The sequence below is a fragment of the Saccopteryx leptura genome, chromosome 1, assembly GCF_036850995.1.
Source record: "Saccopteryx leptura isolate mSacLep1 chromosome 1, mSacLep1_pri_phased_curated, whole genome shotgun sequence".
Classification (NCBI taxonomy): domain Eukaryota; kingdom Metazoa; phylum Chordata; class Mammalia; order Chiroptera; family Emballonuridae; genus Saccopteryx; species Saccopteryx leptura.
In genome coordinates this window covers 3,888,796-3,907,016 of record NC_089503.1, presented here as the reverse complement: position 1 = coordinate 3,907,016, position 18,221 = coordinate 3,888,796, and the positions used below count along the sequence as shown (strand labels likewise).

General features: G+C 42.7%; 2 protein-coding genes across 2 annotated transcripts in view; one reads left to right on the top strand and one right to left on the bottom strand.

The window, feature by feature from the left end:
• SHANK2 (SH3 and multiple ankyrin repeat domains 2) overlaps positions 1 to 18,221 on the bottom strand; it is a 428,650-nt gene that overhangs the window by 248,810 nt on the left and 161,619 nt on the right. The gene's annotated exons all lie outside the window — the stretch shown is intronic.
• Positions 11,640 to 12,582, top strand: LOC136403576 (olfactory receptor 2G3-like). Its single transcript, XM_066382499.1, is given in 2 exon segments — positions 11,640 to 11,969; positions 11,971 to 12,582. Coding segments are annotated over 2 exon segments (942 nt in total).

The following is an 18,221-nucleotide window of genomic DNA, read 5'->3' as shown; positions in this document are numbered from 1 at the left end:
AATTGAACCCGGGTCCCCCGCACGCCAGGCCGACGCTCTACTGCTGAGCCAACCGGCCAGGGCTTCTTTAATAATTCTTATTTTTAGATTTTTGAAGAAGAGCTCTTTTCCCATAAGCCACTTTATTTTTTTTTTAAGAGGAAAGTTTTAGTTCCAGGAAATAGTGTGTTTGTTGGAGATTAGTATTAAAAAAAAAATCAAAGTAGACCTAATATTTTTAACCAAGTGTGTGTGTTGTGGGGGGGGCAGCCAGAGGTTTAAGGGGGACGGTTCTCTAGCATCTGCTCATCACGTGGCTGCACAGAAATCCACAGGGAGAAGTGGCATCCAGGAAGGCGGCCCTGTACGAAGTTGTCCCGTCTCTGCATCGTGAATGCACACCACTGGTCTTCCTGTGAAAGCCCACACAGCGCGCAGCTCCTCCTCCAGACTGTGATTTTGAAAGGAGGCTCTGTAAACCCCTCAGTTTTAATGTTGACAGCAATGCCAGATACTATTGGAAAGTGGTTTTCATTTTCTTCCAGGTAATTTACACATAATGTCACTAAGTGACTGTCATCTTCTTGCCTGTCAGATTCACTAAGAAGCTAATGAGTAAGTTTTTCTGACAACTGCCTATTTTCACTGGAGCTGCCCACACGGTGCACTTCCAGCCTTCCACATTGAATGTGGTCAGAAAAGGATTTTTCGGAGGTTATAATCAAGGTGACCTCAGCTTTGGTGTCAGTTCAATCACAGTATGTCAAACAAGTAGCCCTACGACTGTGTGCCTTAGAACTACAATGTGACAAGTGGTGACATCATCATCAGAACCCAGAATGGAGATGAAGAGATGAAGCCGTCCTCTGGGGAGCTCAGGGCAAGATCTGTATGTTTGCTGCACATACCGAAGGCCCTGGAGTCCCACCTGCTGAGCAGACCAACCTCTGAGACGTCCAGCTCTTCCCTCCAGAAGCAGGACGGCTGGAATGGGGTCCTGGTACACTGCGCCCCAGAAAGATGGCCCCACACGTGAGTTTGTACTCAGTGAAATAACATTTAAATATGAAGATAAAATAGAGACATGTACAGAGTAACCAAAATTATGAAAATTTGCCACCAGCAAGACTCCAGCAAAGAAAATTCTGAAGTAGAGACTTTGGAGGAAGGAAAGTAAACAGATGGGAGGGCTGAAACGCAAGAAGAATTAAGAGCAAGGAAAGCCCTACGTATCTGGGTAAATCCAAATGAACGTTGTCTCTGTAAACCAAAGTTGGTAATGTCTTATGGGGTTAAATGATGTAAGTTGAAAAATTTTAAACAGTAACATTTGTATTGGGAGTGGGATAAATGGGAAAATATCTTGAAGTTCTTATATTATCTTGGAGGCCATTCTCTGCTTTCTCCATCTGTCAAACCCCTATTCATCTTCCAAGAGGCCCTCAAATACTGCCTCTTCTGCGAACTCTTTTCCACATCCCTCAGAGAAAGAGTCAGGGGACCCTTCTCTGTGTCACCATATAACCGTGTGTATAGCCTTCCCCAGGCACTAACCACACCTGCATCCATCTCCACCCCTCCTAGGCCTCGCCAGCAAGGCAGCGGCAGGACCAACTGCTCACTTTTTTGTCTCCAGTGAGTAATAATGACTGATACACCATTGGCACCTTTGAGCATTTGCCGAATCAATCAGCCAGTTCGTGGAACCATGGCACACACAGGGAGAAACAGAGGAGCATCCTGGAGGGCTTTCATGAAGGAAGGCGGGACAGGTAGGCCTGGGTGTGCCGGGTATCCTAGCTTTTTCGGCTTCCATTTCTGTCTTTTTTGGCTTCCATTTCTCTGCCTCCAAAGTGTTTGTCCCATCTTTCCCTCCTCTGTGTCTGACTGGGTCTTTGCTCGCTCTTCGCCTTCCTTTCCCTCAGTTCGTGGCTTGTCCTGCCTCTGGCTTCATCTGTGCGGCTCCCTCTCTATCCACCCCGGACTCTCCTCCCCTCCTCAGCCTGGTTCCCCAGCCTTTCCCTCGGCTGTCTTTCTCTGGGGCTTTCCTTGAGCCCTGTTCTCTGCCCACCCCTCCTCGCCCTCCCATCCCTCAGCCTCCACCAGACCTCCCTGTCCACTCTACCTGTCTGCCATCACCAGTCTTGTTGCTCTTGGCCTCTCTTCCAGTTCTTTCTCTCCAGGAGACTATACACTTGCCCGACCTCCACACCCCCTGCCCCATGGCCTCTGTCTCTCTTTCTCTGTCTGGTCTCTGCCGGCTCTTTGCTGATCCCATCACCCTTCACAGCCCCCCCGCCCCCGTATCACTTTCCCATGACTCTGGCTCACACCCCAGCTTCCCAGCACCTCAGACATTCTTTCCTGCCTTCTTCTTTGTCTCTGGCCTCTTTTTCCTTTTGTGATTTTGTCTTGTTTTGTCCTAGCTCTCTCCCGTTGGGTCTCCACGGCTCCATGCGTCTTTCCTGTTCTTCCATGAAGAAAGGAATAAACGTCATTTCACCTTCTTCCTCATTCTGACTCCCTACCCTTCTCCCTCGATGTCCTTCAATGAGCTCTAGCATCTGTCTTTCTCTCTTGTCTGTGCCCCTCAGATCCTGATTCTCGGTGCCTCGCTCCGCCTCCGTGTGGCTTGTGTTTGTGTATGTCTCTCCATTCTAGGGCCTGTCTTGTTTCACCATACTGTCTGCTTTTGTTGCTTTCTAATTTTACCTGTTTCTCTGAGTCATTCTTAGCCCTTGCAGGTCTGTGCTGACACTGGGAGAGGGTTGTGTAAAAGAAATAGAGAGAGGAAGAGAGAGAGAGAGAAAGAGAGAGAAAAAGAGAAGAAAAGGGCTGGAGAAATGGGAAGGGAGGAGAAAGCATATATTTTCAGAACCCGACAATCAAATATTATTGCAAGCAACCTCCTTTATTTTTTTACAAAAAAAGAAACAATGTTCTGCCAGGGTCATGGCAGTAGAAGATAAAAGTGAAAATTCAAAACTGTCTTAAGTCTTTCATCTCCCAGCCTGCAGAACAGTGGAAATGAGAGGAAAAGATAAATGTAAGGATCTAAAGTGAAAAAGCAAATGATTTTTCTGACTTACATTACATACCAACAAGGGACCAAGGCTGACTCCCACAGCCCCAGCAGGGCCAACTTCAGGACTAGGGGCTCACCCTGTATCAGAGAGAGCTGGACCCAGGGGACCTTGGGTTCACACAGTCCATTTCTGTCTTCTCATTGGTAACAGGTCATCCACAAGCCTGGCTGTGACAGAGTTGAAACCTAAGGCTCAGAGAGGCCAAGCAACTGACCCTAAGACACTCAGCAAGCCAGCCAAGGAAAGTGGGAGTGGAAACCAGTCCCCAGACTCTGCTTTGGACAAAGTCACAAACTCATTGAAGGACAAGAAGTCCTGTGCCAGAGACCTGTCCCTCACATCTTCTCTGCTGCCCCTGCCCTCAGCCAGCTGGCATGAGCTGGCAGGAAGGACTGGTGGCCTCTCATCACCACGCCCTTGTTTCAGGCTCTCGGGAGCTGGGAAGAGTGTAGTTTGCAGCCTCAGGTTCTCTCTGTCCCTAAGTCCCATTTTCTGGCTCACAGCTCATCTTTGAGAGTAGCCCTAGGTGGCGCAGGAGCCTGGGCCAGGGGCTCAAGCCATTTGGGAGCTCATTTTACTTCAGAGACTCTTCTTACTGGGCGACCTTAGACCAGTTGCCTTTCCTCTCTGTGCTTTGCTAAAATGAGAGAATTGTACTAGTGGTTATCAAAGTGAATTTCAAGGAGGCTTCACTTAGCGGAGCCACATGGGTCTGGGTGAGGAGGGTGCGAAGGAAGCAGTCCTGCAGAAGTCTGCCTTTGACAGAAAGGTTCAAGGATTTTTAAAAACCTGAAAATGTATAACTCCAAAATTAGAAGACTCCCAAGTTCTGCTCCCAAAACACATGCGGTCCAACATTTCCAGTCCTGTTTTCAGAGCAGTCTAGGGGATGGCACCCCCTCAGTCATACATGCCTCCTCTCCAAGTTCAGCCTTGAAGGTCCTCCTTGGAGGACATTTAACCACAGTCTCACCTAGGTACCTGGCGAGGGGGGGATTGTGGGGCCCTGCTGCCCTGGGCTATAGCCCTACCTCCTGGCCCCCCATTGCCTCCAAATCTAGGCATAAATAGACAGGGGTTGGGTTGGGTATTTGTCCCAGAGGATCAGCTCCAGATGATCAACCAGACTCCTTTCAGAGATGAGAGCACAGGGTCCCGGAGGTCAGGTGATGTTCCCAAGGTCACACAGCAAATGCTGCTCCAGTGAGCACCAGAGCCCGGCTCTGACAGCACGCACAGGGAACGGCCAGTAAGGGAATGCCTCGTGGGCATGTTCGGAATTCTGATCTTTTATAATTAATGATCATAACTGACCTTTTGCCCTCGCTGGATGGCAGGCAGGGATAAAAGTGGGAGTCGTGGGCAGCAGAGGCGGATTTAACGGTGGGCGCACTGGGCATATGCCCTGAACCCCAACTTCTGAAGGGCCCTGCAAAACCCCAACTTGACACTTTTTTATAATGACACCAAGTTTGGTTTCATATGTGCAATTTGAACAATAGTACATAATAGTTTTTATTTATTTAAAAATATGGTTAACGTGTATTTTTATTTTCCCTGTCTCTCTCCTTTTGTTAAGGGGCCCAATATTTTCTTCTGTGCCCAGGGCCTCAGCCGACCTCAATCCACCTCTGGTGGGCAGTCTCATTCTGTTCCTCTGTCCATATGGGCAGTCTCTTGTGAGGGGGCCTGTGTGCACATCCTGGGGCCAGAGCCAGAAGTGAGCAGCCAGAGCTCAGAGCAGGCCTGGGCCCTTCTCTGCCTGGGCTCCCCCTTCCCACTGATCAGCTTCCTCCTTACTGGCCCCAGTATTCCTTGGGCTCTCCTAGGAGTTTAAGAGGCAGCAAAGTGCCTGCACTTTATGTTCCCACCTGTGCTGGCTCAGGCAGAGATACCAACTGTTCCTCCTGTGCTTTGGCGTTTATTTACCACCTACTTTGTCCTCTGGCATAGACTCAAGACTATCTTCATCCAACCCCCACCCCACCCCACCCCCTGCAACCACCCTGTAGAGTTCCTACGGCCCAGCCCGGAGATGCACTAAACTTCAGAGAGCTGAAGCAATTTGCACAGATTACCCAGCAAGAGCCGCAACACTGCTCCTGGAGCTCCTATATGCTTGACTCCACATTCAGGCCTCTCTGCCTCTCATGCTGCCTCATGCTATGATGGCCTTGGTTTGCCAGCCCCAGAGGTCTACTGGCCTCTGGAATCTAGAATCTAAGTTCACTTCTTTTTGTCTTTATTTTTTCTCTCTCTTATATTTGTTTTTTTTTTAATTTATTTATTAAATTTAATGCAGTGACATTGATAAATCAGGGTACATATGTTGAGAGAAAATATCTCTAGATTATTTTGACATTTGATTGTGCTGTATACCCCTCCCCCAAAGTTAAATTGTCTTCTGTCACCTTCTATCTGTTTTTCTTTGTGCCCCTCCCCTCCCCTAACCCCTCTCTCCTTCTTCACCCCCTCCCTCCTCCCCCAACCTCCCGCCCCTGTTGCCATCACATTCTTGTTCATGTCTCTGAGTCTCATTTTTATGTCCATTCATATGTATGGATTCATCTTAGTTTTTTTTTTTTATTCTGATTTACTTATTTCACTCCGTATAATGTTTCAAGGTCCATCCCATGTTATTGTATATGATCCGATGTCATCATTACTTATGGCTAGAGTAGTATTCCATAGTATATATGTACCAAAGCTTTTTAATCCACTCGTACCTCTGACCGACCACTTGGGCTGTTTCCAGATCTTCGCTATTGTGAACAATGCCTGCCACAAACATGCGGGTGCATTTCTCCTTTTCGAGCCATTCTATGGTGTCCTTGGGGTATATTCCTAAAAGTGGGATAGCTGGGTCAAGAGGCAGTTCGATTTTCAGATTTTTGAGGAATCTCCATACTGTTTTCCACAGTGGCTGCACCAGTCTGCATTCCCACCAGCAGTGCAGGAGGGTTCCCTTTTCTCCACATCCTCGCCAGCACTTATTCTGTGTTGTGTTTGTTGATAAGCGCCATTCTGAACTGGTGTGAGGTGATATCTCATTGTGGTTTTAATTTGCATTTCTCTAATGATTAGTGATGTTGAAGCATTTTTCATATGCCTATTGGCCATCTGTATGTCCTCTTTGGAGAAGTGTCTATTCATTTCTTTCACCCATTTTTTGATTGGATTGTTTATCTTCCTGGTGTTGAGTTTTACAATTCTTTTTAAATTTTGGTTTTTAGACCCCTTATCGAGACGTATTGTCAAATATGTTCTCCCATTGTGTAGTTTGTCTTTTTATTCTGTTCTTGTTGTCTTTAGCTGTGCAAAAAGCTTTTTAGTTTGATATAGTCCCATTTGTTTATCCTGTCTTTTATTTCACTTCCCCGTGGAGATAAATCAGCAAATATATTGCTCCGAGAGATGTCCGAGAGCTTACTGCCTATGTTTTCTTCTAAGATGCTTATGGTTTCACGGCCTACATTTAAGTCTTTTATCCATTTTGAGTTTATTTTTGTGAGTGGTGTAAGCTGGTGATCTAGTTTCATTTTTTTGCAGGTAGCTGTCCAATTTTCCCAACACCATTTGTTAAAGAGGCTGTCTTTACTCCATTGTATTTCCTTACCTCCTTTGTCAAATATCAGTTGTCCATAGAACTGTGGGTTTATTTCTGGGTTCTCTGTTCTGTTCCATTGATCTATATGCCTGTTCTTATGCCAGTACCAGGCTGTTTTGAGTACAACGGCCTTGTAGTATAACTTGATATCAGGAAGTGTGATACCTCCCACTTTATTCTTCTTTTTTAAGATTGCTGAGGCTATTCGTGTCCTCTTTTGGTTCCATATAAATTTTTGGAATATGTGTTCTATATCTTTGAAGTATGTCATTGGTATTTTTAATTGGTATTGCATTGATTTTTAGATCTGCTTTGGGTAATATAGACATTTTATGATGTTTATTCTTCCTAACCATGAGCACGCGTATATGCTTCCACTTGTTTGTATCTTCCTTGATTTCTTATTATCAGTGCTTTGTAATTTTCCGAGTACAAGTCTTTAGTCCTCCTTGGTTAAGTTTACTCCTAGGGTACTTTATTTTTTTGGTTGTAATTGTGAAGGGGATTGTTTCCTTAATTCTCTTTCTGACTGTTCATTGTTGGTGTATAAAAATGCTTCTGATTTCTGAGTATTGATTTATATCCTGCCACTTTGCTGAATTTATTTATCAGGTCCAGTAGTTTTTTGACTGAGACTTTAGGGTTTTCTATATACAATATCATATCATCTGCAAATAATGATAGTTTTAACTTCTTCTTTTCCAAGCTTGAATGCCTTTTATTTCTTCTTCTTGTCTGATTGCTGTGGCTAGGACTTCCAGGACTATGTTAAATAAGAGTGGTGAAAGGGGCACCCCTGCCTTGTTCCTGATCTTAAGGGGTATTGCTTTTAATTTTTTCCCATTGAGTATGATGTTGGCTGTGGTTTCTCATAGATGGCTTTTATCATGTTGAGGGTATGTTCCCTGATATTCCCACTTTGCTGAGAGTTTTGAGATCATGAAATGGGTGCTGATTTTATCAAAAGCTTTTTCTGCATCTATTGAAATTATCATATGGTTTTTTCTCCTTCTTTTTGTTTATGTGATGAATCACATTGATTGATTTACGAATATTGTACCAGCCTTGCCTCCCCAGAATAAATCCCACTTGATCATGGTATATGATTTTTTCCATATATTGTTGGATCCGGTTTGCTAATATTTTGTTGAGGATTTTAGCATCTATATTCATCAGAGATATTGGCCTATAATTTTCTTTCTTTGTGTTGTCTTTGTCTGGTTTTGGAATCAGAATTATGCTCGCCTCATAAAAGGAGCTTGGAAGTCTTCCTTCCTCTTGAATTTTTTGAAATAGTTTGAGAAGGATAGGAGTTAGTTCTTCTTTGAATATTTGGTAGAATTCCATTGTAAAGCCATCGGGCCCCGGACTTTTCTTTGTTGGGAGTTTTTTGATAACTGTTTCGATCTCATTTGTTGTAATCGGTCTGTTTAGGTTTTCTGATTCTTCCAGATTGATTTTTGGAAGATTGTATGTTTCAAGGAATTTGTCCATTTCATCTAGGTTGTCTAGTTTTTTGGCATACAGTTCTTCATAGTATTTTCTTACAATATTTTGTATTTCTGTTGTGTCAGTTGTTATTTCTCCTCTCTCATTTCTAATTTTATTTATTTGAGTCCTCTCTCTCTTTTTCTTGGTGAGTCTACTTAAAGGTTCATCAATCTTGTTTACCTTTTCAAAGAACCAGCTCCTAGTTTCATTGATCCTCTGTATTGTTTCTTTAGCCTCTATGTCATTTATTTCTGCTCTGACCTTTATTATTTCCTTCCTTCTACTACATTTGGGCTTTACTTGCTGTTCTTTTTCTAATTCTTTTAGATGCAGGGTTAAGTTGTTTATTTGAGCTTTTTCTAGCTTCTGAAAGTGTGCCTGTAGTGCTATGAACTTCCCTCTCAGTACTGCTTTTGCTGTGTCCCATAAATTTTGAGTTGTTGTATACTCATTGTCATTCGTTTTTAGGAATTTTTTTATTTCTTCTTTGATCTCATTCTTAATCCATTCATTATTTAACAACCTGCTATTTAGTTTCCATGTGTTTGAGAATTTTTGAGCTTTTCTGTTGTGGTTCATTTCTAGTTTCATGTCATTGTGATCGGAGAAAGTGCTTGATATGATTTCAGTCTTCTTAAATTTGTTGAGAGCACTTTTGTGCCCTAACATTAGGTCTATCCTAGAGAATGTACCATGAACACTTGAAAAGAATGTATATTCTGCTGCTTTAGGGTGAAAGGTTCTGAAGATATCTATTAAATCGAGTTGATCTAGTGTTTCCAGTAAGTCTGCTGTTTCTTTGTTAATTTTCTTGTCTTGAGGATCTATCTTAGTGAATGTTTAGTTGGGGTATTGAGAAAGATCCCCTACTATTATCGATTATGCCTGTTGATCTCGCCCTTTAAATCCATCAAAGTCTGCTTTATATATTTGGGTGCTCCTATATTAGGTGCATAGATATTTATAATAGTTATATCTTCCTTTTGGATTACTCCCTTTATCATTATGTAGTGGCCTTCTTTATCTCTTACTATATCCTTTGTTTTAAAGTCCAATTTGTCTGATATAAGTATTGCTACCCCAGCTTTTTTTTCATTTCCATTTGCATGAAATGTTTTTTTTTTCATCCTTTTACCTTCAATCTATGTGTATCTTTTGTTCTAAGGTGTGTCTCTTGTAGACAGCATATGTATGGGTCCTGTTTTCTTATCCACGCAGCTACCCTATGTCTTTTGATTGGATCATTTAATCCATTTACATTTAAGGTTATTATCAATATGAAGTTGTTTATTGCCATCTTCTTCTTTAAAGGTGTATTCCTTTTTTGCTATATTCTTTTCCCACTTTGATCTGTTTACAACAAGCCCCTTAACATTTCCTGCAGCATTGGTTTGGTTGTAATGAATTCCTTGAGTTGTTTTTTGTCTGTGAAGCTTTTTATTTCTCCTTCGATTTTAAACAATAGCCTTGCTGGATAAAGTAGTCTTGGTTGTAGGTTCTTGTTCTGCATTACTTTGAATATTTCTTGCCATTCCCTTCTGGCCTCAAGTGTTTCTGTTGAGAAGTCGGATGTCATCCTTATGGGGGCTCCTTTGTAGGTGATAACTTTTTTTTCTCTTGCAGCTTTTCATATTTTCTCTTTATCGCTTAGCTTTGGTATTTTAATTATGATGTGTCTTGGTGTAGGTTTCTTTGGGTTTCTCTTTAATGGAGTCCTCTGTGCTTCTTGGACTTGTGAGAGTTTCTCTTGCATTAATTTAGGGAAGTTTTCAGCTATGATATGATTGAACAAAGTCTCTATTCCTTGTTCTTTTTCTTCTTCTTCAGGAACCCCTATGATGTGGATGTTATTTCTCTTCATGTTGTCACAGAGCTCTCTAAGGGTTTCCTCTGACTTTTTGAGTCTCTTTTCTCTTTTCTTCTCTGCTTTCATGCCTTCATTCCAGTTGTCCTCCAACTCGCTGATTCGATCCTCAGCTCTATCTATCCTGTTTTTAATTCCTTCCATTGTGGTCTTTATTTCTGATATTGTATTTGTCATCTCCGACTGATTCTTTTTTATACTTGCTATTTCTTTATTTAGGTGTTCATAATGACTATCCATTGTTGTTCTAAGATCCCTAAGCATACTTACAATCATTATTTTGAACTCTGCATCTGGAAGTTTGATTATTTCCATATCACTCAGTTCATCTTTTGAAAGTGTCTCTTGTGGTTTCATTTGGATTGCACTCCTTTGTTTTCTCATTGTCTGTTTTTGGGTTTTTTATTTGTAGAGTTGGTTGAGTCTAGGCTTGGTGTTGTCTGCCTCCAGTTTTCAGTTTATCTAAGTCTTCTTGGGTTGGTATCAGCTGTTATCTGTAATCCACTTTTGGATTTGGGCAGCTTTGAAGTCTTGATTTGTTTGTTTTCTTAACAGGTGATAGTCTTTTTACTGATCTCAGCAGGGGGCTTCTTTGAAACTGTATCCAGGAACGAGGTGGGTGTAACCTGAGACTCTGAAGGCCTCTTTAGCCAATTAATCTCTCTGGGGGCAGGATGTTTTCTCAGCTTCAGTAGGGGGAGGTGTATATCAGATCTCCATGGAGACCTGTGTTACTGCCCCTCCTCCCCACTTCTTGTTTTCAGCTGTGTCTTGTTGCGCTGATTGGAGCTGGATAGATGTCCAGAGATCTCTGATCCGGAAGCAATTCAGCTCTGTTTTGTGAAAGGTTCAGTCCCTCCCCCAGCTATGGCCGCCTCCAGCATGGATGAGTCAGCTTTTTTAGTTCGTCTCCTGCATTCCTAGCCCCTCACAGTCTGTCCCTCTCCCTGTTCTTTCCACTTGGGAGATAAGGTGGTCTTTTCAACACACCTCGCTTTCTGGTCGCCAGGCAAGTGGCTGTGAGCAGTAGTTTCTGCCCTTTTCCCTTGTGTGAGATCCCCTCTGGGCTCTCAGCCTCACCCCCATGCCCCTCCGTTCCTGTAAGCAAGGGAGACTCAGGCGCTCCCTACCAGGTTTTTTGTGGCTTCTTCTTTGCTCCTTGGTTTTTGAGAGCTGTTCTCATAGTTCAGAGTTAGTTTTTCATGCTGATTTTTCCTGAATTGATTTGTATTCCAGTTTGGTGGTGAGAGCTGGGTGTCTGGGCGTCTGCCTACTCCGCTGCCATCTTTTTTCGCCCTAAATCAGGATTTTGAAGGTCCCTCAAAAACCTCTCCTGCTCTCCAATCAAGGCCTTCACTTTCCAAGCAGGGGTCGGTAAAATCAAAAGGGTACTGTAAACATGAACTGCACTGCTCAGACTCCAATGCTATTTTGCAGTGTGAGGTTGCATGGTTTTTTCCCTGTGCTGCCGTTGTCTCTCATCTTTGTCATCCACCCCACCCTGATGCAAGCCTCTCTCTCTCTTATATTTGTGATCACACTCTTTTCCTCTGCGAGCTGCTGTGATCCCACCTGGGAGTGAATCATCCTCATAACACGCAGGCAGATCACGATGCAGAAAGTCAGCCAGTCCACCGTGACTGAGTTCATTCTGTTGGGCTTTGCTCCCCACACCAGCATCAGTCCTCTACTCTCCACCTTCTTCCTACTCTTCTACCTGTTGATCCTTGTGAGCAACAGCCTCCTCATCACCTTCACCCGCCAGGACCCGGGTCTCCACACGCCCATGTACTTTTTCATCAGTGTCCTCACCCCGCTGGACATGTGCTACACCACCACGACCGTGCCCCAGATGCTTGTGCACATGCTCAGCAAGAAGAGGGCCACCTCCTTTGCCAGATGTGTGGCCCAGATGTACATCTTCCTCTTCTTTGGGGTCACCTGGGTCCTGGCTTTTTTCCATCATGTCCGTGACTAGGTACATGGCCATCTGCCACCCTCTCCGGTACAAGGTCATAATGAGCTACTGGGTGTGTCCTCCTCATGGTGGGGCATCTGCGCGGACATATGGTGTGGTGGGTGGTCGGTACTATACCTTCTTCACCATGCACCTGCCATACTGTGGCCCCAATGAAATTGACCACTACTTCTGCAAAGTTCCTGCCGTTCTGAAGCTGGCCTGTGCAGACACATCCCTCAATGACCTGGTGGACTTCATCACCGGCTTCAATGTCATTGTGGTCCCACTCTCCCTAGTCGTCATTGTCTATGCCAACATCTTTGCCACCATCATGAAGACCTGCTCAGCTCAAAGGCAGATCAAGGCCTTCTCGACCTGCGGCTCCCACATCACTGTAGTCACCATGTTTGCCATTCCATGCATCATCATGTACGTGAGCCCTGGCTCTGACTCCTTGTCCAACAGTGGCAAGAAAATGGCCCTTTTCTATAACATTGCCACCACCTTTCTCAACCCTGTCATCTATAGTCTAAGGAACAAGGACGTGAAAAAGGCTTTTCTCAAACTGATGGGACAGAGCAGGGCCCCAGAGTGAATCTTTAAAGCTGAAGACCTGGGAGCTGAACAAAGCAGGACCATGTTCACCATGACGACTCTTCCGTGAGACCTGGAAGAACTGGACTCTGTAAAGCTAACTCTTCACCCTGAACTACTGGGAGGGAGCAGGGTGCTCAGACATGGCAGTATCTATGGTGATGTAGTCTGAGGCAGAGATGATTGTGTAGCTGGAGCACAGTGGTCAAGAGCCTTGGACTTTGTTTGGTGCCAGATAGATCAGGATGAGACACTTGGTTTTACCAATTACTAAATGTGTGGATTTTTGCAAGTCATTTAATTACTCTAAGGTTTGTACCTCTTCCTCACAGGAAACTTATAATGATTTAATAATATACAAAAAGTGCTCAGCCTGACCTATGGTGGCGCAGGGGATAAAGCTTCGACCTGGAGTGCTGAGGTCGCAGGTTTGAAACCCGGGGCTTGCCTGGTCAAGGCACATATGGGAGTTGATGCTTCCTGCTCTTCCCCCTTCTCTCTCTCTCTCTCTCTCTCTCTCTGTCTCTCTCTTTCTCCGGTCTCTCTAAAAATTAATAAATAAAATCTAAAAAAAAGTGCTCAGTGCAGAGCCTGGCACATATAATAATCTATCCACAAATGTTTGTTTTAATTTTAAAAATTTATTACTTGGGGATGAACTATCAACCTATAATAGGCTATGATCTTCCTGAGCTATGGAAGTGACAAGAACCCTAGAGAGTAAATTTAAAAGGGAGGGAGGGAGGGGAAGTAAAAACTTAAAAACTGAAAACTGGAGAATTTTAGGATGAGAAAGAGACTTGAGAAGAAGGAAATGAACCGATACCTACCCATTGACAAATTGTGCCAGTTAGAGCTTCTGAGGTCAACTGAAATTATCTTAGAAAGGGGGAAAGTACTCTTTTATGAGCACTTGTTTCTTTTTATTTGTATTTTTATACCTTTTTTTTACATTTTTTAAAATTAATTTTAATGCAGTGATATTGATAAATCAGGGTTTTTGATATGTTCAGAGAAAACATCTCCAGATTATTTTGACATTTGATTATGTTGCATACCTCTCACCCAAAGTCAAATTGTCTTCTGTCACCTTCTATCTGGTTTTCTTTGTGCCCCTCCCCTACCCCACCCCCTCTCTCTTCTTCCTCTCCCCCTCCCCACCCCCCGTTACCATCACATTCTTGTCCATGTCTCTCAGTCTCATTTTTATGTCCCTTCTATTATGGATTCATATAGTTCTTAGTTTCTTCTGATTTACTTATTTCACTCCGTATAATATCAAGGTCCATCTGTGTTATTGTAAATGATCTGATGTCATCATTTCTTATGGCTGAGTAGTATTCCATAGTATATATGTACCAAAGCTTTTTAATCCACTCATCCACTGACAGACACTTGGGCTGTTTCCAGATCTTCACTATTGTGAATAATGCTGCTATAAACATTTATAAAGAACTTGTAAATCTCAACACCAGGAAGACAAACAATCCAATCAAAAAATGGGCAAAAGAAATGAATAGACATTTCTCCAAAGAGGACATTCAGATGGCCAATAGGCATATGAAAAAATGCTCAACATCACTAATCATTAGAGAAATGCAAATTAAAACCACAATGAGATATTACCTCACACCAGTCAGAATGGCGCTCATCAACAAAACAACACAGAATAAGTGCTGGCGAGGATGTGGAGAAAAGGGAACCCTCCTGCACTGCTGGTGGGAATGCAGACTGGTGCAGCCACTGTGGAAAACAGTATGGAGATTCCTCAAAAAATTAAAAATCGGACTGCCTTTTAACCCTGCTATCCCACTTTTAGGAATATACCCCAAGAACACCATAGAACGGCTCCAAAAGGAGAAATGCACCCCCATGTTTTTATACCTTTTGATTGTCCTTTTCTTCTTCTTCTTTTTTTTTTCTTTACAGAGACAGAGGGAGAGAGTCAGAAAGAGGGATAGATAGGGATAGATAGACAGGAACAGAGAGAGATGAGAAGCATCAATCATTAGTTTTTCATTGCAACACCTTAGTTGTTCATTGATTGCCCTCTCATATGTGCCTTGACCGTGAGGCTACAGCAGAGCAAGTAACCCCTTGCTCAAGCCAGCGACCTTGGGTCCAAGCTGGTGAACTTTGCTCAAATCAGATGAGCTCACACTCAAGCTGGCAAACTCAGGGTCTTGAACCTGGGTCCTCTGCATCTCAGTCCGATGTTCTGTCCACTGCACCACCACCTGGTCAGGCTGTCCTTTTCTTCTTGTCTCTAATAGAATACATTTTGGAAAACTACTACCCGTCTTGGGTGTTCTTAAGAAAAAGGGACTTTGTCCACTTAAGGATGAGGAAAATTATAGAGGGGAGAGTGGGCCTATAGTTGTCCCCAAATGCAAAATTTAGGTCATCCAGAGAGAGGTTAAAAACTCAATGGGGAGTCGTTTGCCCTGTTTCCTCTTGTTTGCAGGGAACTTTCTCAAAACTCTGCTGATTCCTCATACAGTCTTTACAAACGTAAACTGTTTAATCCTAAACTTCACCAATCTGCAGGGTCATGTTACTGGCATCGCCCATATTTACTGGCTTCTGCCTTTGGTTGCTGTCGCAGGAACTCCAGCATCCAGCAAAGCAATACCCACGTTCTAGGGACATCTCCCACACGCTAACATGCAGCCCCCTTGGGTTCTTCTTTCCCCGCCCCTTTCTGGGATGCACGTGTCTATGAAACTCCTTGCAATAAATAAATTAATTAATTAGTTAATTAACTAATAAGCAAGCTGTGCTGGCCAGAACCATTTAACATGAATGCCTGTGCTCCATGAGAGGCCAAGGCTACACATTCACGATGTTCTCAAAGGTATTACCCTACCTTACTGTTCGGGAGCGGTAGTGCTGTGTAAATAATGAAGCAGAGTAAAAGGCAAATAACAAAACAGGGTTCATAACTGCAATGTGCTTACAGACATCCGAATAATGTCATAAACACAGAGGCAGCTCTTACTAATTGGTAAGAAAACACAAACACCCCGGAAGACTAGAACAGATGTGAACAGTTCATAAAAGAAATCCAAATCATCAGTAAGCAAAGAAATGCAAATTAAAATACCAATGAGATGCCACTTCTTCACCTTCAAAACTGGCTAAGAGTTTTTAAACAATGAAATCAAGGGTGACCAGAAGACAATGAAACAGGGACCTTCACACATGGTGGGAGGAGTATAAACTGATCTTTTTGCAAGAGAATCTGGCTTTATGTATCAATAACCTTGAATATTTTGGCTTAATACTTTCGGTTTTAAGACATTTTAGGGAATAGACAACAGAATTGTAGGAAAAACAATACAACAATTTTCACTGTGTTACTAAAGATATGGGAAAATTGGAACCAATTAAAAACACTTCTTTAATAGTGAATGATTTAAATATATTACTTAAATACATAATACAGGGTGAGCAAAAGTAGGCTTATAGTTGTATACAAATAAATCATACAGTAATTAATAGATAATAATACAAAAATAGTGTTTGCATACTAACAACTGTAAACTTATTTTTGTCCATCCTGTATATTGAATATTTAATATATTTAAATTAAAAAGGCTACAGAATATACTACAGGTCTACTGAAACAAGGAGTATGATATTGTCCTTGCAGTTTTGGCTAAATTATTCTTCTCCAACTTAAAAGTACCTGTAGAATCTCTTCAAATTCAAGTTCTGATTCCATAAATGGAGGATGCTAAGACTGTGTGTGGGGGGGGAGTTTTAAGTGAGAGGAGGAGAGATAGTGAGATAGACTCCCCATGTGCTCTGACCGGGATCCACCTGGCAATTCTGTCTGGGGCTGATGCTCTTTGCCCATCTGGGGCCATGCTCACCAACAAGCTATTTTTAGTACCAGAGGTGGAGGCTCTTGGAGCCAACCTCAGTGCCCAATGTGCTCAAACCAGCTGAGCCATGGTTGCAGGAGGGGAAGAGAGAGAGAGAGAAGTTGGCGGGGGAGGGGTGAAAAAGCTGACAGTCACTTCTCCTGTGTGCCCTGACCAGGAATCAAACCCAAGACTTCCACACACTGGCCAACACTCGACCACTGAGTAAACCGGCGAGAGCCAAGACTGTATTTCTTAACAACTCAGATAGATAATGCTGCTGATGGTAATCTACAGACCGCTGCTTGATTAGCAGGAATCTAAGTCACAGGGGAGAAACTGCGTGAACCAATGACACTGGCATCCTGGTATTCACACCCTTGTGTAACCACTTTTCCTAGAGTTTGGACCAGATGTAGTATTTCATTTCTCATAATCACAATACCTTAAAAGTGAAGGGCAATAACTTGCAATATTAGGTTACAAGAGACCCTGGTTCTGCACTGCTCCCAACCTCCTCCTTGCTCTCTTGCTTGCTCTCATGAAGCCTACTGCCATGTGGTCGCTGCTCTAAGGAGAGGCTCACATAGAAGGAACTGATGGATGCTCTACAATAGTCAAGAAAGAAATGAGACCCTAAATCCAACAGCCTGCCAAGAACTGAATCTTAGCAACAACCAAGTATGCTTGGAAATGATCCTTTTTCAGTTGAGCCTTAAGATATCAGCAGCTCCGGCTGGTACCTTCATTGCAGTCTTGTGAGAACCCCTAATCCAGAAGACCCAGCTAACCACTCATATTCTTGATCCACAGAAACTGAAAAAAAAATAGTTGTTTTAAGCCACAAATTTGGGGGTTAATTTGTTACTCAGCAATAAATAAATAAATAATACAGAGGAATTGCAAAGAGTCATAAGGAAACTTTTGGGGAAGACCATGATAATGACCTTGATTATGGTGATGGTTTTACTGGTATATATATTTTAGAACTCATCAAATTGTATATAGTCAATATCTACTGTTCATTGTATGTTGGTGTCAATAAAGTTGAAAATGCATTATGAAAGTATCTGGATGGAAGGAGATTTTCACCCAATTACCAGGAATTTTTACTTCTTTGTACAAATATCACTTCACTAAAGCAAAGCTCCTTTTTTTTTTTTTTTAGTGACATGAGGGCTTATGTGCCTTAAATTCATACTCTCCTAATTGTACTGGTTGAGAACTGACCTGTATTATACTTCCCTGAACTCTGTTTTATATGATTACTTTTGATTTTTCTTAAATTGTTCTTAAGTTTTTCTTAAATTGGACGATAGTGGGATCACTGATGTAGGAGTCATCTTATGCTCATCACTTTGAATTTATTTTATGAGTCCAGAGCTCAATCACTCAGCCTCATATTCACGTAGTAATGGAAAAGATGATTATTCTGCCTATTCCTTGCCAGGTCTTATAAACTGATAATACAAGAGTGAATCAAATGTGAGATTTGCCATAGGCTCCCGGGGCTCACATACATAATCTCACTGAATCGAACCCATTATTTTGTCACATGTGTTCACTGATGTTGGAAAGAATTTGAACAGAGAAGTCAAATAAGCTGTGTCTCAGGTTTGTTGCTAGTACCCATGTTTCTGTGACTTCATTCTAGTGCTTTCCCCCAGCCTGTCACTTTGAGGAAAGCCCTCTTCACATCTCAGTTCCTAATATTAAAGGCGATGAGGTTGAGGAAGGCAGAGATGACTCTGTAGAATACAGCCAACTTCTTGTC